Source organism: Macrotis lagotis, chromosome X (genome assembly GCF_037893015.1).
Source record: "Macrotis lagotis isolate mMagLag1 chromosome X, bilby.v1.9.chrom.fasta, whole genome shotgun sequence".
NCBI lineage: Eukaryota > Metazoa > Chordata > Mammalia > Peramelemorphia > Peramelidae > Macrotis > Macrotis lagotis.
The window spans coordinates 551649221-551670090 of NC_133666.1; the positions used below are offsets into that span (position 1 = coordinate 551649221).

At 35.3% G+C, this 20870-nt stretch overlaps 1 protein-coding gene across 1 annotated transcript in view; it reads left to right on the forward strand.

Annotated features, from left to right (window-relative positions):
- MTDH (metadherin) overlaps positions 1-20870 on the forward strand; it is a 73854-nt gene that overhangs the window by 13865 nt on the left and 39119 nt on the right. Inside the window, 1 exon segment of the mRNA XM_074200457.1 lies at positions 5408-5572. Within this exon segment, the coding sequence (XP_074056558.1) occupies positions 5408-5572 (165 nt within the window).

The following is a 20870-nucleotide window of genomic DNA, read 5'->3' on the forward strand; positions in this document are numbered from 1 at the left end:
GGCAGCCTGTGCCAGACCATTTCCCTTTAGACCATTATGGAGTCAGCCTAAGAGCCTTGGGTCTAGCATTGTTCCCAGCCAGTGCCGTCAGCCATCACACTGTCTGGGTGAAATAGCCTCTTTGAGTGCTACAGCACCAGTGACTGAGGAGCCAAAACAGAAAGTTCTTGTCACCAAAGTGAAATAGGTCAATATCGGAAACTGAAATGAAAATTAGAGACATTACCATCTCCTTTGCTTCCTTTGTCCATGGGACCCTTTCATCTATTTTTGTAGCCAATACTTTGCATGTTATCTTCTCCTTTAGAATTTTAGCTCCATGAGAGAAGGGACTTTTTGATTTTTGTCTTCATATTCTAACCCCTTAGCATAGTAGAGTGTCTTGACACATGGTACCTAGTAGTTGCTTAATGTATTATTGACTGATTCTACTAACTGGCAGTACTAATAGCAACAACAGCACTAGTACAGGTAGTTGGTAAGATAGTGGATAGAGTCTAGATAGGCCTTGGAGTCAGGAACACTCCTTCCTGAATTTAAATTTGGCCTAATACTTAGCAGCTTTGTGACCTTGCTTTAGGATTTTTACAAAAGTTTTGTTGATGTGATTATTTTATATTACAGACATTTACAAACTGCCCTCACTCTGCAGAGATTTCTTGAAACAATCTAAAGTAAAACAATCAAACGAAACTAATGAGTGACCTCATCTAATAGTACATGCAATATTCCATATCTTGTAATACCTTTACAATTTTTTATTTTTTTCCTGATCAAATACCCCTCTCTATTTTGAATTTTTTTGATCAATAGAAATCTATTGTTTCTCCCTCTCTATCATTGAGGAAAAGTAAAAAAAAATGACATTCCTTGTAACAGATTTGCATAGGCAAGCAAAACCAATTCTCTCTTTGGCTGTCTATAAATACACACACACACACACACACACACACACACACACACACACACACACACGTTGCTGTTGTTGTTTGTCCTTTCTTGAAGAAGACCATGGCATCAGGAAGGCATGTACATGAATTGATTTGAATGAGAGGGTCACCAACTTCACTCCAGAGTCAACTGGGACCAGCAATCAGCGATATGAGTCAGGATAATTGGAGATGGCCCTGGATGTGAGAGAATCAGGGTTAATTGACTTGTCCAAGGTCTAGTAAGTATCTGAGTTTAGATTTGAACTCTGGGTCCTCCTTACTCTAGTATAGGTGCTCTATCCAATGCATCTCCTAGCTGTATGCAAATACACTTATGCATATACTCTCTCTGCTCTCAAAATCTGTTACTTCTGTGTTTGGGGATGCATAATATTTATCAAAAATGACTCTTTGGAATCTTAGATGGTTTTTGTGTTAATCATAATATGTACAACAAAGTTTTTTGTCTTTGTTATTCAGATTGTTCTTAGTTCTACTCATTTCATTATTTTACAAAAGGCCTCAATTGTTTTTCTATTACTGATATTAAAGTTTTAATTGTTCTTCTGTCTCTGATTACTTTACAGCAATTCGTGTCTCTTTGAGGTCATCAATTTTCTCATTTCTTATGGTACAATAATATTCCATCACATTCCCATAACACAATTTATTCAGTAAGTCCTCAGTTGATAGGTTTCTTTATGGTTTCTGATTTAGAACTTTTCCCTACTTTTCTTTTTTTAATCAATTTGCAGTATAGGTCTTGCAGTAGTATAGCTGGGTATGCTATATATTGTATAAGATCTTTTTGAATATAATTCCAAATTGTTTTCCAAAATGATTGTACCCATTCATAGATTCACCAGCTGTAAATCATTAATGCCTATTTGCCCACTATACTTATTAATTTTCTTATTATTATTACTATTTTATGAAATAATTATTTATCATCTTTGCCAATCTGCAGGATTGAGGTAGAATATCAAATTTAGTTTAATTTGCATTTATTTAATTAGTGATTTGGAACATAATTTTCATATGACTGTATTTGTCTCGGTTTCTTTCCTTAGACCATTTATTAACTGAATGATGTCTCTTTCTCATAAATATGATTTGTTCTTTACCTATCTTAGAAATGAAATTTTTATTTTAGATAAATTTTTTGCAAAGATTTTTTTCCCCAGTTAACTGTATGCTTTTTATCCTTCACTTTATTGAATTGCTTTGTGTAGCACTCTTTAATCTTATGTAACTGAGATTAACCATTTTATCATCAGTGATCCTGTTTTTCGTTTTTTTGTTGTTGTTGGTCATGAACTTTTTTTTTGTCTATTAGTCTGATAAGTAATGTTTTCCATGCTTCTCTAATTTGTTCATGATGTGACTCTTAATATTTAGATCATATGTTCATTCAAAGAACAGTTCCAATTCTATTTAAGATATTTGCAAAAATAGCAAAAGAAGAGATCCTGCCAAATCCTTTCATGATACAGATAAGATGTTGATATATATCAGGAAGAGTCAAAACCAAAAAAAGAAAACTAGAGACCATTCTCCCCAATAAAATATTAATAAAAAATTGAAAATATTAGTATAGTCTCTGAGACAGTAGTCAGGTTGGATTCATATTACAAATTTAGGATTGCTTTAATATTAGAAAAACTATAAACTTAATTTAATCTTTTATAACAAAAAATAATATCAATTGATGCAGTTAGCCTCTGACAAATACAGTATCCATTTGTGTTCGTTAAAAAATATCAGAAACATAGTAATGTTTAGTAGTGAAATGATAAACTCTTAAATTACCATTATATGTAATAGAGATAAGCTAGAATCCTTTGCAATAAAATCTGTAGAGAAATAGGGGTACATTGTCACCCTTCTATTTGAAATAGTACTAGAAATTCTGGCAAAAGCAATAAGAAAAAAAGGATCAGGAATCGGCATAGGTAATGAAGTAACAAATAGCATTTTTTTGTGACCAATATGATGGTATACTTGGGGGGTTTTTTTGTTTGTTTGTTTGTTTGTCTTTTGCAAGGGGATAAATGGCTTGCCCAAGGCCACACAGCTAGATAATTATTAAGTGTCTGAGGCCGGATTTGAACTCAGGTACTCATGACTCCAGGGCTGGTGCTCTGTCCACTGTGCCACCTAGCCGCCCCCTGTGATGGTATACTTAAAAGAATTCTAGAGTCAACTGAAAAATTAATTGTAATAATAAGAAAACTTTCAGGATATAAACAAATCATTAGCATTTCTATATAATATCATTAAAACTCAAAGAAATTCCATTTAAAACAACTATAGAATATATAAAATACTTGAGACTTCATGCCAAGATATACAAAACTATATAAATACAATATAGTTATAGAAAAATATTGTTCTTATTGGAAGGAGACAATATAATAAAAATGATAAATTGTTTTTATAGAACTAGAAGAATAGTTATCCTTCGATTTTGAAAAGAGTCACACCTGTCAGATTAACAGTGGCAAAAGACATATTTCCATTTCACCCCATCTCTCACTTGATGGGGAAACAGGACTGCTGATGATGGTCTGGTTGCTTGTGGGAATGTCTTGGCCTTTGAACTGTTTTCTCTTCCTCCTATGTCAGCGAAACATTTTAGCCCACCATCAATATCAGGGGTATCTGGTGAAAGAATGTGATAACTCAGACATCCAAACTGTTTCTCGATGGACTGATCATCAGTATGGTCTTTGCTCTCAGATCTTCCACCTTCAACCATACTTCTCCATCCCCTCTACCCCCTCCAACCCAAAGACTTTGGTTTCCCTGGAAGGTATCTGGCAGGTCATGGGAATAACACTGCTGGATCATTAATCAGTATTGTTTATTGTTGAAACTATAACGGTATCTGATCTTCCAACCTCCAACTTTTGTTCCTGATTAATGAAAACATTCTTGACAATGAAGAATTTGAAGGCAAAAATAATTAATAAAAAAATTAAATATTTAAGAATTTCAAAATGAGATAACAGTAAAGGAGAGCAAAAAAAGACCCATCAGTGCTAATCTCAAACTAGATTGCAAATTAATTTTCAAAACAATTAGGTGCTCATTAAAGAAACAGATATGTCAGTGGAACATATTAGCCAAATAGTATATAGAAACAATTATGTCTAATAAATAATCTAATATTTTATAAATAAAAAGACCCAGCTATTGGTCTGTTTGACAAAAACTACTTGGAAAAAAGGGTAGCAATTTGGAAGAAACTAGATTCATCCTCATTCCTTGTACTGAGGATAAGCTATTTAAGGTTTTGCAAAGTGCTTAACATGCTAATTTATTTACTCAACACAGCTTGAAGTGTTGTAGATACTTTTTTTTGATCCCCATTTTACAAATGAGGAAACTGAAGAGAGATTAAGAGATATGCCCAGTGTCACACCAGTAATGTCTGAAGCAGGATTTGAATTCTGATCTTCCTTAAGTCCAGCACTTAAGCCATCTAGTGACCTGGTGAAGTTATTATCTATCACCTTGAGTTAATTTCATTATCTTTTAACTATGGGAATTAGACTAGATTATCTCCAAGGTTCCCTTCCAATTCTAAATCTATGATCCTAGGATTTTTTTAAAATTCTACAGTGATTTCTTTTTGGAATATTTGTATGTTATAAATAAAACTTGGTGGAAACTTGTTTTTAAATAAGTTTTATAATTAAAACTTTTAACAATCTACAACCAATGTACAAGTTGCTCCCAGTTTTTAGACCCCAAATTTTCAAAAAGGGATGTATATCGTCTTATACATGGGGAAATATGGCACTTTATATACAGTAACAGCAATACTGTAGGATGATCAGCAATGAACTTAGATTTTCTCAGAAATACAGTGACCCAAGACAACTCTGAAAGACTTTTTTTTTTTTTTGTAAGGCAAGTGGGGTTGGGTGGCTTGCCCAGGGCCACACAGCTAGGTAATTATTGAGTGTCTGAGACCGGATTTGAGCCCAGGTGCTCCTGACTCCAAGGCCAGTGCTTTATCCACTATGCCACCTAGCCACCCCTCTGAAAGACTTCTGATGAAGAAAGCTATCCAACCCAAAGAACAGAGCTGATGGTGTACAACTGAAACATACTTTTTTTTTAGTTTCTTGGGGGGGGGGCTATGTTTTTCTTTCATGACAACTATAATGGAAATGTTTTGCATGACTACACATTACTAACCTATATTAAATTGTTTACTTTCTCAAGGAGGGATGGTGGGGAGAGGGGAAGAAAGAAAATGTGGAATTTGAAGTTTTAAAAACAAATGTTAAAAAATTGTTTTTAACATGTAACTGGGGAAAAATAAAATACTAAATAAATTTTTAAAAAATACGATACCTAAAAAAACCTTTTAACATTTTTGTAGTACTTACTATATTTGATGAATTAATATGATTTATCCTGATTTATCTTTATAACTTTGTAAACATTTTTGATTGTATTTGCAGCCAAATGGACGGACTGTGCTTGAGGTACCAGAGGAGGAAGTTATTACAACTCCCCGAAGAGAAACAACAAAGCAGCAGCAGCAACAGCAGCAGCAGCAGCAACAGCAGCAACAGCAGCAGCAGCAGCAGCAGCAGCAGCTTGATGCAGAAAAGAAAAATGAAAAGGTTAGTTGAAATTATAGAATTCCCCCTACTCCATTTAATCACTTAGGTCTTCATAAATGAAAATAGAATCTATTGTGAGGGTGGGGGGGCATCCTATTGTCCAGTACAAAATGTGAATAGCCTAGCCAACAGAGGAACAGCATCTTAGAGTTTACATAACCTTCAGTTTTGTTATTTTTAAAATTTGGGGTCTGGACTAGATAATCTCTTAAGGTTTTAGAGCTTTAATTTTATGATCTATGACTCATTGAATCAGGGTTTTGTTGTAATTAAGGCATAATAACCATCTATTTATTCAACAAAGTTTACAACCTACTTCTCTTGTGATATTCCAAAATTAACTCTCAGATTTGTAGCTAAAACAGTTTGGTAAAGAGTCAACTTCTGATAATTTATCTCCAGAAATAGCAATAAATATATCAAAAGCAATTGGATTTCTCTATCATGTAAGGCACCAGCCAAAGCATTTATGACTACACTACTGATATCTGATATATTCTGGTAAAACCTACTTTTCTTATGAAAGGGATATATATCCTGTTCCATGCTATTACCTGTTTTCTGGACATTTATCTGACCATGACATTTGCAACTACTTATGAAGAAGACTTTGGTTACCCTGCATCTTGATTTATGCTTTACACCTTAGAGTGTTCTGATTCAGATGGAATAAAACTCCATTTTAGCTCAGCATCTTTGTCTCTACTTTTTAACAGTGTGACATTGGTAGTACTGCTTTGGACTTGGTAATTGTAAAAGTCTGGTATAATTACATGTATCTTTACAATATAATTGGTTGTACTTGAAATTTGGATTTATCACCATCTAAAGGAGGATAAATCTATTATGATTAACATTTGGATAGGTCATTTAACATCCATACAGTCGTTACTGAAGTCATTTGATATAAACTTTATATACTTTATAGGAAGAATTATTTAGAATTTATATATGATACGAATGGTAGCTTTTCGGGTCATTAAATGGAATATATGAAACTGCTACTCTTATTTTTATCTTCATATAGATTTTTAAACTCCCCAAAACAATGCTTTGTCAATACTACACTGCTTGAGTACCAATAACTCCATTTCTTTGACTGAGTTTTTCTAATTTCTTAAAAATATTTATTGAGCACCTATTATGTATGTGGTTTTTTGCTGGACATAAAAAGAGAATCCAAAAGGTATAAGACAAGTCTCCCATAAGACAGCTTACTACTATAATACTTGAAGTATTTCATTTGCTCTTCACAGATTGTTTTCTTGCACTCTTCACATTTACTTGGCAAAATTGTACTGCTGAAAAATTTGCTGTGGTGCAATTAGTCATTATGTTTTAGAAACTCATTGGATTTGGAATCAGGAAGATCTCAATTCAAATTCAACCTCAGACACTTACTAGCTATGTGACTGTGGGCAAGTCATTTTTTAAAATGTTTTTATTTTTCCTATTTCTTTCATTACCATATTTATCCTAAGCATCCCTCCCCATAGCTCTACAGAGAACCATCCCATGTGACAAATAGTATTTTTTTTTGGAAGGGTAGAAGAATCAGCACAACTGATCAGTACACTGAAAACATCTGAAAATGGTGCAATGTATAATAGCTTTTGAATCCTATTAACAGAAGTATCTTTTTATATCTCTTCTTTCAAGTCCAGCCTGGATCTTGGGAATTTTGTTGCATTTGCTTGCATTTGGTTTTTGGTGCATTGTTCTTTTCATTTACATTGTTGTAGTTACTATGCTTATTGATTCCTTGGTTCTGCTTACTTCATTTTTCATCAATTCAAATAGATCTTTTTTGCTTCTTGTATTCGTCACACAAAACATTTCTTACAGTATAGTAATATTCCATTACCTTCCTTATACTACAGCCTGTTTATCCATGCTTCAATGAGGGACATTTACTTTGTTTCCCATTTTTCTTACCAAATTGCAAAAAAGGACCACTCATAAATATTTTGGAATATGTGTGGGGGACTTTATTTTTATTAGTGGCTTCTTTGTAATATAAACCCAGTATCGGAGTCTTGGGTTCAAAGGATACAAACATTAGTCACTTTGTTTGCATAATTTCAGATTTCCAAAATGATCATACCATTTCATAGGTTTGCTTGGTAAGCCCTGCTTATCCATTTTTGATGTCCACTTGTCAACCAACTTTCCACCTGTGACTTCAAGAAGCTTTAGGATATATAGCAGTCACACCTTGGTAAAACCATCTTGAACTAAATTAGGGGTATGTCTACTCCACCAGAATAGATAAGTAAGAACAATTTATTCCACTGATCTTGAAGGTGACTGAAACAGATTGCTGAGGATTTCTTAGTTCTTGCTCAAACATCAAAAATGGCATGCCAGACCATTCCCAAACTTGTTGAATTTTTCCTGCCACTGGACTTGGATGTTCCTGGAAAAGAGAGTGAGTCTGACTGCAAGTTGATCACTCATCACAATTTATGTCCTTGGTCCTCTTCAGAAATGAAGGATGATCAACACCACAACTTCTCTAACATTAGTGCCTTTTTTTTTTTTTTTTTTTTTGCCAATTTGTAGGGTACGAGTTGAAACTTCAAGGTTGTTTTTAACTTTTTCCTCCATTTATTTATCTGTAAAAAATATCACTAATATAGCAACTATCAGGTATGTCATGAAAATTATTTATAAATCTTGAAATGCGAATGTTATTCCTTGTTATAATGCTATTATTTTTGCTAAAGGAAATTGGTCAAAGACAGAAGCAGGAGATCTGGAGCAGATTTATTCCGATTTAGCTGGAGTGTAGAAAGTTTAGAGGAGTAACAAGATAAAGGTAGAAAAGTAGAGCTAAAGCATGTAAGACCTTGAATGCCAGTCTAAGCAGGAAATACGATAAATGCTGCATTTTAAGAGGGGTAGGAAGAAGGAAAGAGGTTGGGCCTTGGGCAGGATGTCAAGAGGTTATTTTGACCTCAAGCTATAAATTAATGACCATTCCTTGGATTCTGCTGTTCTGCTGTGTGTTTTTTTTTAATTCATCTTAAACCTGACTCCAAAATGAGGATAGAATATTTCCATTTACATAGTATAACATAGAGGATTAATAAAAAAAAATAAGTTTCCATTTCAGACTGTTTATACTTTTTTAACCATTATAGTAAATACTATAGTTTTCAAAGCTACCTAGCTTTTCTGTTCTTCTTTTCTCCTCATTCTTTCAAAAAGTGAGCTATAAATTAAACAGTTTTTTATGTGTGTGAATATACACTCACATATATACATATATGTAAAGCCATAACTGCATATTATTGAGTTTTTTCTCTGAAAGTGGATAGCATTTTCTTTCATAGCTCCAAGTCTTTCCATGTTTTCTAATATCAATTCGTTCATCATTTCTTATAGTGCAATAGTATTCCACCACAATCCCTAAATCAGTTTGTTTAAACATTCTCTAATTGAAGGCTTCTGTCATTTTAGATATGATCTGATAGGCGTAAGGTTTCTCCAAGTTTTATTATTTTATATAACTATATAGCTTTGATTTACTTATCAAAGATACCTGTTCATGTCCTTTGCCTATTTATTAATTGGTGAATGACTTATATTCTTATAAATTTGAGAAAATTCTTTATATAATTGAGAAATGAAACCTTTTTTATTCTGAATTTAAAATTTATTTACACATTACTAAAATATTCTTGTTTAAGAGTAAACATAATACCTCCTCCCTCACAAAAAATATAAAACTTCATGAGAAATAAAGTGAAAGAAAGAGAAAAAAGCATTCAAGTCTGTGTTCTGATACCATCAGCTCGGGTGGATCACATTCTTTATCATAAGTCCATCATAGAACTATTGCTGATTGTAATCACCTCCATCCATTCCTCCCCATTACCATCTATTATATTTTCTCTCTCTTTTCACTCTGTCTCTCTTCAAAAATGTACTGTGGGGCAGCTGAGTGGTATAGCAGACAGCACTGGCCCTGAGGCCCGGAGGCCCCAAGCCTATATTACACCTCAGAGACCCAGCAACCACCCAGCCCCTTAGTCCTGGACAGGCCATCCAATCCCACCACCTTGCAAAAAGTAAAAAAAAAAGGAAATGTGTTATATCTGACTTTGCACTCCTATAATCTGCCCTCTCTTCTATCACCCACATCACCCCTCCCCTCTCCTGTCCCCCTTGTCTCCTTTTTCTTCTATATGTCTATATCCTATTGAGTGTGTATGAAGGCTCCCTCATTCCCCCTCGCCTTCCCCCACTTCCATATCATTGCAAAAGCTACATGAAATATCTTTTACATGAGATATCTTAGCCTATTCTGCCTCTCCTTTCTCTTACCCTCCCAGTACATTTCCCTTTTCCCCCATTGACTCCATTTTAACCATATATTACATACATTATATCTTCAAATTCAGCTCTGTCCTATGCCTCATCTATAAAAGCTCCTTTACTTACTCTATTAAATGAGAAGGTTCATATGAGTATTATCAGTATCATCTTTCCGTGCAGGAATACACACAATTCATCATCATTAAGTCCCTCATAATTTACCCTTCTCATTCACCCTCTCTATGCGCCCACCTGAGTCCTGTACTTGTAGATAAAACTTTCTGTTCAGCTCTGGTTGTTGCAACAGAAACATTTGAAATTCCCATGTCATTGAAAGTTCGTCTTTTCCCCTGGAAGACGATGTTCAGTTTTGTTGGGTAGTTGATTGTCGGTTGCATTCCAAGTTCTTTTGCCTTCCAGAATATTATATTCCAAGCCCTATGAACCCTTAATACATTTGATGTTGAATTATTTGTCTTGATTTCTTGGAAAGTCATCAGCCTCCTTTAGCTCCATTTTACATCTGAAATATTTGTTTTCCCCAGAGAGCTTTCTTATCTCCTTTTCCATCTGGCTAATTCTGCTGTTTAAAGGCATTCTTAATAACTTTTTGAACTGCTTTATTCATTTGACCTAAATTTGTGGGGGGGGGGGTTGTTTGGGGTGTTTTTTTGTTTTTTTTTGTTTGTTTGTTTGTTTTAGTTTTTGCAAGGCAAATGGGGTTAAGTGGCTTGCCAAGGCCACACAGCTAGGTAATTATTAAGTGTCTGAGACCGGATTTGAACCCAGGTACTCCTGACTCCAAGGCCGGTGCTTTATCCACTACGCCACCTAGCCGCCCCTAAATTTGTTTTTAATACGTTATTTTCTTCAGCATTTTTTTGGATCTCTTTGACTAAGCTGTTGACTTTGTTTTCGTGTTTTTCCTGCAATCTCTTATTTCTTTTCCCATTTTTTTCTACTTCCCGAAAATCTTTTTTTTTTTTTTTAACTATCATAGCCTGAGCCCAATTTCTATATTTCTTGAAGTCCTTAGATGCAAAAACTTTTTCATCTTCAGGTTGAGTGTTTTGGTCCTCCATGGGACCAAAGTAATTGTCTGTGTTCAGGTTCCTTTTTTTACTGTTTACTCATTTCCCCAGTCTGTGCCTGTTTTGGGGGGTGCTTCCTGAGCTTTTGAAAATTATTGGGACACTTCCCTCAAGGACCTTAGTATGTGAGACTCAGACTGCTCTTCTGGTCGGTGAACAACCACAAGCTCACCCCTCTGCCCTGGGGCTGTGGGGGAGGGGGGTCCCTGCTCTATGGCGGGGGGCCCATACTGTGACTAGTGTCTGAATATGGTCAAAGCCCCAGAGACCTGTCTCAGGCAGAGGACAGACCTGCAGTCTCCCTCCACTCCCTTACCTTTGGGCTGAGCACTTGGGGAGCAGCTGCTAGATGGCTCCGAAGGCCTGCTTCCTTTTCCTGGAATCTGGGCTGTGTGGAGGCCTGGGCTTCATTCTAGCTCTGGCAGAGGTCTCCCTGCTGATCTTCCAAGTTGTGCTTGGTGCTCCCTGCGATGGCAGGTCAGGAAACTGCTTCTTCTGCCAGGAGCTAGTGCTCCAAGGCACCCTGGGGCTGTTCCTGGAAGGTTGAAGCTTGCTGCTGTCTCTCCAGCCTCGTGGAACAGAGCCTTCCCACCATTTCCCAGGTTATCTTGGGTTGGAGAATTGTCTCGCTGGATCTTTCTGTGGGTTCTGTCTCTTGAAAATTTAGAGTCATATTTTAAAGGTTTTTGAAATATTTTGGAGAGAGCACCATAAGAGAGGCTGTTCTGCCATCTTGGCTCTGCTTGAGAAATTGAACCCTTTTAAGAAAAATTTGTTCTAATTTTCTGCTTTCCTTCTAATCTTGGCTTTGTTAGTTTTATTTGTATAAGAACTTTTCTTTAATATAATAAGAATTGGCCATTTTATACTTCAAAATAATTTTTTTCTTGTTTATTCATAAATTTCTCTTAGTCTGATAGGTAATATGTCCCGTGTTTTTCTAATTTCCTTGAAATCTCCCTTTACATCTAGATTATGTATCCATTTTGAACTTATCCTGGTAAATGTTTTAAGGTACTGGTCTGTGCCCAAATTTTGCAAAACTTTTCTAGGTTTTCCCAGTTTTTTAAACCAAATAATGATTCTTTTCCCCCAAAATTTAAATCTTTACATTTGTCAGACACAAGGTTACTGTACTCCTTTACTGCTGTTCCTTGTCTGTCTGTTCATTTTCACTGATCTTGCTCTATTTCTTAGCCAATACCAAATTTTTTTTTAGTATTTTTTGCCTTATAGCTTGAAATCTGGTACTGCCAAGCCTTTTCTTCCTTTACATTTTTTTTAACATCTTTGAAATTCTTGATCCTATGTTCTTCCAAATGAATTTTGTGATTTTTTTTCCCCCTAGCTCAGTTAAATCATTTTTAAAGTAATTTAATTTGAATGGCATAATAAAATAGATTAGTTAGGTAAAATAGTCAATTTTAGTATATTGGCTCTACTCATGAACAAATAATGTAATTTTAATCTACCTATATTTATAAATATGTTCATATAGTTCTTGGCTCTGTTTTGGCAGATAGGCTTTCAGGTATTGTATTTTATATTTCTAGTTATTTGAAATAGAGTAATTTTTTTGAATCTTTAAAATTTTCCTAATAGATCAGTGTATCCTTTGCAAAAGAGATAAGTTTATTACCTCATTTTCCATTTTGATTTCTTCAGTTTTTTCTCTTATTGATAATTGCTAGCATATCTAAAACAATATTGAATAATGTGGCTGACTCATAGTGAGGTTTCCCTGATTCTCTTTTAATTAAATTAATTTTAGCTTTAACTTTTTCTAAGTTCATATTTGTTACCTCTGCATAATAACTTCCCCAGCCCTTTATTTTAGCACAATGTGATTCTTTCATTCTTAATTATGTCTCTTGTAAATTGGCATATTCTGGTTTTTAATCCTTTCTGCTATTTTTGTTTTATGGTAAATTCATCCCATTCATGTTCAAAGTTTTAATTACTAGTTTTATATTTCCCTTCATTCCACTCCCCCCGCCATTTATCCTTTCCTGCCTCATTTATCCTATCCTTCCTAATTTACTATTCCTTCCTATTCCTTAATCTACCTACCCTCCAAGAGTCCCTTATCCTCTCCCTCACTCTGTATCCCTCTTTTCTCCACTACCTATGCCACCTTTCTATTTCTATATATCTTTCTAAAAGTCCCTCCCTTATCTTATACTTTTATACCCTTTTAGATAAATTAATCCAGTTCTGAAGAGAGTAAAGTTCCTGCACTAACAGCCCTTCACCCCCACTTGTTTATTTTCTATCACTTCTTCCTTTGTATAAGACACTTTCTCCTTTTTACCACTCCCTATCCATTTTTATTTTTTTAGATCTTATTCAGTTCAGCCCAAGTCTTTTTTTCAAACTACCCAAGTAATGATGACTGTCTGATGACAGAGTACTAACATTTAGGAAGTAGCAGTTTGATCTTAAGTTCCTTAAAACTGATTGTTAATGTTTACCTTGTGTTTCTCATGAATCTTATGTTAAATTTTCTTTTGAGTTTTTTTGTCACAAATATCTTTCAGTTCATCGAAAGTTCACTTTTTTCCATTCAGGATTATATTCAACTTTGCTGGATTTTTTTATTTTTAGTTACAAATCCAGCTCTTTTACTCTTAGAAATACTGTTTTCCAAGACCTCTGATCTTTCAACATAGAAGTTTTTAAGTCTTGTGTGATCCTGATTGTAAAGTTTTCTCCTTAGTCTGGGAGTTTTGAAACTTGGCTATGATTTTCCTGTAGGTTTTCAGCCTAGGATCTCCTTCATAGAGTGGATTTTTTTTTTTATTTCTATCTTACTCTCATTCTAAAACTTCAGGCCAGTTTTATCCTTAATGTTTTATTGTAATATTTTATCAAGACTAATTTTTGCGGTTATAACTTTCAGGTAGTCCAACAAGTCTTAAATTAATCGCTGTTCAATGTGTTCTCCAGATCCTTTGTTTTTCTAATAAGATGTCTCATGATCTTTTCTATTTTTTGTTTTTTATTCTTTTTGTTTTATTTCTTGGTGTCTTATAACATCATTAGCTTCTCCCTGCCCAGTTCAAGTTTTCAAGGAGTTATTTTCATTTTTTAAGCTTTTTCTCCTCTTTTTCCAATTAACTGACTCAATTTTCATGATTGGATTGCTCTTTTTTTTTTTTAAAGTTCTTCCAAGAACTCTTTTTGGACTTGTGACATTTGACATTTCTCTTTTAGGAGTAGCTTTTTACTAATATATTCCTTTGAATTTGAACCCAGATCTTCTCTATCCTTATTACAGTTGTCCATGGTTGAGTTCTTTCTACTTTGCGAATTCAATTTTATTTTATTTTAGTAGCTTATTGTAGTCAACTCTAGTCCTGGAATGTGGAGAATTGTGCTCCAGTGCTCACATCCTTATTATTTTTTAGAGCTTTATCTAGTGGCCCATCCTTGGAAAGTCCAAGCCATAGTCCTATACTTCGGTTTGGTAAGCACACTTGTTTCCCCTCTTCCCCTGAAATCAGGGATTCCATTCTACAAGTGTCTTTAGTTAACAGGCTCCCTGTTAAAGCAGTTATCAGTCATGTGTTAATTCCTTCCCACCAGGACAAGAGGTCAGCACAACAGGGCCTGGCATCCCCAGACAGGAGAGGTCCTTCAATCTTACCCAGCTACTCTGTCAAATGATCCTTCTCACCCAGCTGTCCCCAGGATTTGTTGTTTGTTGATTCAGAGGAGTCTGCCTGGAATTATTTGCTCTTCACTGGGGCACAGCCTCCACCTCTGGACTAGCCCCATTGCCTTACTAAAACAAAACAAACAAAAAGACTACCCTAGGATTTAGTTCTTTGACCAGGTGATTTGAATTTATTGAAAATGCTCTCTGACATTGTCAGTTATCTTGAGTTAAACTCTAGAATTCTGGCCAGGATGACTGCCTGAGAATGGAGCTAGACCACTTCACTGTGAAAGGCTTATTTCAGCAAAAACCCAAAGTTCACAGTAGATCAAATAATGATTAAGAAATTCAATGGGAAATAACATAACAAGTGAGTAATTTCTTCTATTTCAGAGCTGCTCCCCCCCCACACAAAAAAAAAATCCAGAAACCAGCAGGAAATAAGGAAGAAAGCTACCAGTAAAACCAAGGCAAACAGACCTTTTGTAGCTCTGCGTGCAGAGATAACAAGATTGTAGGCTCTCTTAGAGTAAGCCCCAGGCTCAGGACCTTGGGTGACCTGAGGAGTTTTAGTTCCCAGAGTGGTACTGCAGCAGTCAGACTAGGACATTCTTACCATTCTGTACTCAAATGTCACAGAGCAGAAGTGTCAAATCAATGACTCAAACCAGATTAAAATGTAATTAGAAACTTATACCAAATTAAAATTTTAAAAATCCCAATAATATTAAAATTTAAAACTAAGTCATTAATACAGCCTGCAGGATTCTTTAGGTACAATTTAGTGTCTGCACTTTTGATTTGAGTTACACATCACAAAGAACTTTGAAGATCCAACTGATCTGAACATCAAAGATCTAGGGAGAACCTGACTTGTAGGGGTGGAAGTCAGCATAGAAAGGAACCTAGGATGATACCTACAAGGACCAACTAGCCAACCCAGCATCACAACAGGCAGTGGAGCCTGGCTCTGGCACAAATCCCAGTTCAGGAACTAAGTCTGGAAGGATGAGTAAATTGATGAAAACACCAACCAGGATAAAAAAAATTATACTATACATTGGAGAGAATTAGTTACTAGAGAAAAGTAACTCCAGGGGCGGAGCCAAGATAATGGTGTGAAGGCAGCATCCCCCAACAACTCTGACCCCCCCCAAAAAAAACAAACAAATGAGGGCTCTAGCCAAAATTTAGAGGGGCAGAACCCATAGAAAGACTGAGTGATACATTTTCCCAGTCTAAGAAAACTTAGAACCTCCACAGGAAAGGTGTGCTTCACCAGGACCTGGGGTGGGAAAAAAAGCCACTGCTCAGCCCAGCCCAGCTCAGCAAAGCCCAGTCCACCCCAGAGGTCACCCACAACAGCTTGAAGGGGAGAGGAGAGAACTCTGCTGCAAGTGGGTGAGTGTGGAGTGAGGAGCACCGACCACAGAACCTACAGCGATTATCAGGAGAAAGCAGCCTGCACCCCCAGAGAAGGTAAGGGAACTCTGCAGAGATCTCTGCTCTCCCTGGGGCAGGACTCTGCTATTTGCCTACACTCAGACTCTGGGTGCAGCTTGGGCTTCCTTACTAAGATAGCTGGATCAGGCCTTATAGCCTCAGGGCAGAGGGCAGTGCTGTGGTCATCTACATATCAAAGCACAGGCTAGAGAGCTTAAGACCTTGGAAGAATAAAGGTCCCAGTGGGGTGCCCCTCCCAAAAAAACAACCCCAAAGCCTTGGAAGTGCTGTAAATTAGCCTTGGGCTGAGGAAATGAGTAAACAACAGAAAAAGAAGGTTCTGACCATAGAGAATTACTTCAGTCCTATGGAAGGTCAAAACACATACTCTGATGATGACAAAATTGAAGCTTCTGTATCCAAAACCTCCAAGAGAAATAGAAAATGGGCACAAACTATGGATGAGCTCAAAAGAGACTTTGAAAAGCAATTCAGGAAGGTGGAGGAAAAATTGGGAGGAGGAATGAGAGCAATGTGGGAAAATCATGAAAACCAAATCAAAAACTTGGTGAAAGAAATACAAAAAAATACTGAAGAAAATAATGTGTTAAAAACCAGTTCAGGCCTAATGGAAAAAGCAAAATAAAAGACAAATGAGGAGAAGAATGCCTTAAAAAGCAGAATTGGCCAGCTGGAAAAGGAGATAAAAAATCTCTCTGAAGAAAGTAACTCCTTCAAATGCAAAATGGAACTAAAGGAAGCTGATGACTTTGCAAGAAATCAGGAAGAAATAAAACTTCCAAAAAAACCAAAAATTAGAAGAAAATGTAGAATATCTCATTGGAAAAGTAACTCCAGAACAATTGTAATTAGAGGAAAAAATTCACAAGCAGTACATAATAACCTACGAGGAATGAAGCAAAAGATCTTTTAAAATTGATCTTTAAGGAGTAGCTAGGTGAATAGAGCATTGGCCCTGGAGTCAGAAAGACTTGAGTTCAAATCCAGACTAAGATGCTTAATACTTACTTAACTATTTGACCTTGGGCAAATCACTTAACCCCTTTGCCTTGCAAAAACAAACAAAAAAGATATTTTTAAACTCTGAATAAAAGAATTGAAATAACATGGCTTAAAAGAGAAGTGGTTGACTCTTGAAAACTGAGACTAGACCAAATAAATGGTGAGACATTAAGACATTAAGAAATAGTAGAACAAAAATCAAAAGAAAATGTAAGAAACCTGATGTCAAAAACATTTGACTTAGAAAGCACATTAAAGGAGAGTGTTTTTAAGAATCATGGACTTAAAAAAAACCTGGTTTCTTTTTTTTTTTTTAAGTTTTTTTTTTGCAAGGCAAACGGGGTTAAGTGGCTTGCCCAAGGCCACACAGCTAGGTAATTATTAAGTGTCTGAGACTGGATTTGAACCCAGGCACTTATGATTCCTGAACCTGTGCTTTATCCACTACGCCACCTCCGCCACTGGGCCTTACATTTCAAGAAAAATCATAAAAACTGCCCATATCTATTAGAAATCAAAGTGAAGATAGAATATACTGTTTACCTCTGAGAAGTTCAAAATAGCTTAATTAACCAAAGATAATACTTTTTTTTTTTCTTCCCAGTACTAGGATCATTCTCTTTGGAATGAGAAAGCAGAAGTAAAATCTTCTGCTTACTCCAGTATAGCCTAAAGAGGAAAAAAATCTTTTTCATTTGTCCTTTCATTACCACCTTTAGCTCTTTCTGTGCTTTCACATTCCTGAGATTTTTTTTCTTGAAATTTCATTGTATTTTAACTAATATTTTTATTTATTCATCATACTCATTATTGAATATTCTTTCTCAGCAAGACATCCCTTGTAGCAAAGATTAAGTAATAATAGTAATAATACTGTTATTTGTGTAATGTTTTTAGGGCTTGCCAGTCATTTTACACATTTTATTACAATTTTATCTATACAACAATCTATGAAGTAAGTTATTCCCATCTGATAAGATGAAGAAATTGAAACTGAGAAATAATTTGACTTGCCCAGGGTCTTTCATTCTTTGCATTTGTGTCCCTACTGGCTAGCAGATCCCCCAGCACATAGTAGGTGCGTAACAAATGGTTATTGATACACACATTATAGCCCCCTAACTTCTGCAGTAAGTGGAAGAGGGAATATGCATTTTCAGGACCATCATGGTTTTTTAAATATGTAAAATTCACTTTAATTTTATTGATCTTTCTGTTTATAAATGATCACTGAGTATGTTATTTCCTTGTTCTACTTTACCATTGCTTCTCTGAGTTCTTCATATTTTATTATTTGTTAGAGTTTGGTAGTTACATACCTGTATCACAATTTGTTTAGCTATTCCTCAAATCAGTGGCATCCAGTTTCCAGTTCTTTGCTTTTTCAAAAACTACCATTGTGAGTTTTTTTTGGTGAATATAGCCATGAATGTTTTGGTAACTGTGAAATCTTTCTATCTGACATCTGTTGATAATACAACTAGCAATGGAATCTAAAGAATAGGAACATTTAGTCACTTTTTTAATGCATAATTTGAAATTTTTTTAAAGAATGATGGTGCTAATACACAGCTCCACTAGGAATGCATTAAGGTGTTCATTTTTTATCACCACCACCACCCCCCAAACTATACATCTTTTGTTATGTTTGCCACTTTTCTGAATATGATTTAAATCCTTGGAATTGTTTGACTTATTACTAGTTTCTTGGTTCAGTCTTTCATATTGTTATCACTCTGCAAGTTTTTTGAGAACCATTCATATCTTTTGACCACTTATTGGCAAATGAAAAAAGTTTCTCTTAACTTGAATATCAGACCTTTATCATGTTTATTTGACTTGTAGCTTTTTTTCCTAGTCAGCTATGCTTTATTTGTGATGCATTGACTTTTGCCTTTCAATTTCATGTATATATATACACATGCATTTGAAATTATTTTTATCCTTTGTTACTGTTTTTAATCCTTGTTTGGATAAAAACTTACCCGTAGCCATAGTTATCCACTCATCTGGTTCTCTAAGATTTTTTTCTTTTGCTAAGTAGCCGGAAATTCAGGTTGTATAACCATTTTAACCTTTTGTGTTATATGATAATAAAATGTCAAACTTAATTTCATCCACACAATTTTCCAGTTTTCTCATCATCCTTGTTAAATAGAAAGCCATCCCTCAAATAATTTACATCCCCAGTTTTATGGAACATTGGGCTGTTGGATTTAGTTGGCTCTTGTCTTTCCTACTCAATTTGTTCTGATAAACTATTTTTAAATTTTTAAGCAGTGATAAAGAATTTTGATAATTGTTGCTTTATAATGCAATTCCAAAAAAAAGTCTTAGTGCATTTTCAAGTTCTAATAGCTAATTATAATTTGAGTTTTGGAACTTCTTGTTCCCCTTTTTGTTTCTATCTTTTTTCCTTCATTAAATTCTTGGCTTTAATTACTTTTTGGAGATTCTAAATTTTTTTTTATCCCTCCAAATGAGTTTTGGTGTATATTATGTAGGTTTATAAAGAAAGTGTCCCTTTGCTGAAGAATGTTTTATAATTTTATTTATGAAAATCTCAAGGTTGTCTTGAAAGTTGTATTTTGTTCTTTTGAATTGAACTTATCTATTATTTGCTTCTGGATTTTGCTATTGAAAAAGAAATATTTTTGGTTTTATGAATTTATATTGTATTCCTGCTATTTTACTGAAGTTTTTCATTGTTTCCATTAGTTTCTTTTGTTTATTCTTGCTTTCCCCTGTCATCAGCAGGGAAAATTTGTTCCTTCTTTACCTGTGCTTATGCATTTGATGTCTTTGTCTTTTTTGTGTTTGCAAGGTTTTCTTTTGTGAGGTTTCTTTATAAAATTGTATTTCATGTGAGTTATGTTCTATCAGATATCACTTTTTGAAGAATCTCACCAGATGAGAGAAAGCAGGGGTCAAGAGAAGAGTCAAGTCAATGGTGTGCTTCTGGCCAGACTCCATTGTGACATCTTCCCTTGATCCCTGAATGATTATTGATGTTTAAAGTGCCAGTCATTAATTGATTGACAGATGATTAACAGGTTTCAGCCAGTTTGAAGTGACATTTTTCATTGTTATGCAAGTAGTGCCCTTTTTGTGTTGTTTGAAATAACATTCAAGTTATATATTAATATTTTATTGAGGGAGGTTGCAAAGTAATGGGGTTAATAAGTGACTTGTCCAAGCTCACACACAGCTAAGTAATGTGTCTGAGATAGGATTTGAACTCAGGTCCTCCTAATTCCAGGGTTTGCCCCTTATTCTTATTTTTTTTTGCAAGGCAAATGGGGTCAAGTAGCTTGCCCAAGGCCACACAGCTAGGTAATTATTAAGTGTCTGAGACCGGATTCGAACCCAGGTACTCCTGACTCCAGGGCTGGTGCTTTATCCACTGCACCACCTAGCTGTCCCCCCCCCCCTTTTTTTTTAGGTTTTTTGGCAAGGCAAATGGGGTTAAGTGGCTTGTTGCCCAAGGCCACACAGCTAGGAAATTTTAAGCATCTGAGGCCGGATTTGAACTCAGGTACTGACTCCAGGGCCTGTGCTCTATCCATTGTGCCACCTAGCTGCCCTTATTCTTGATACGAAACTGTGTCCTTTCAGCCACCCCTTAACTTGTATTTCTGCTAATATTAGTATGATCTCCATCTGTCCTTGAAATCATAAACACTGAAGATTAAGAAATAAATAAATACTGAAGCCTGTCAATTTTGTTTGTTTTTTGAGGGGGAGCCAATATTGTTAAAATTTT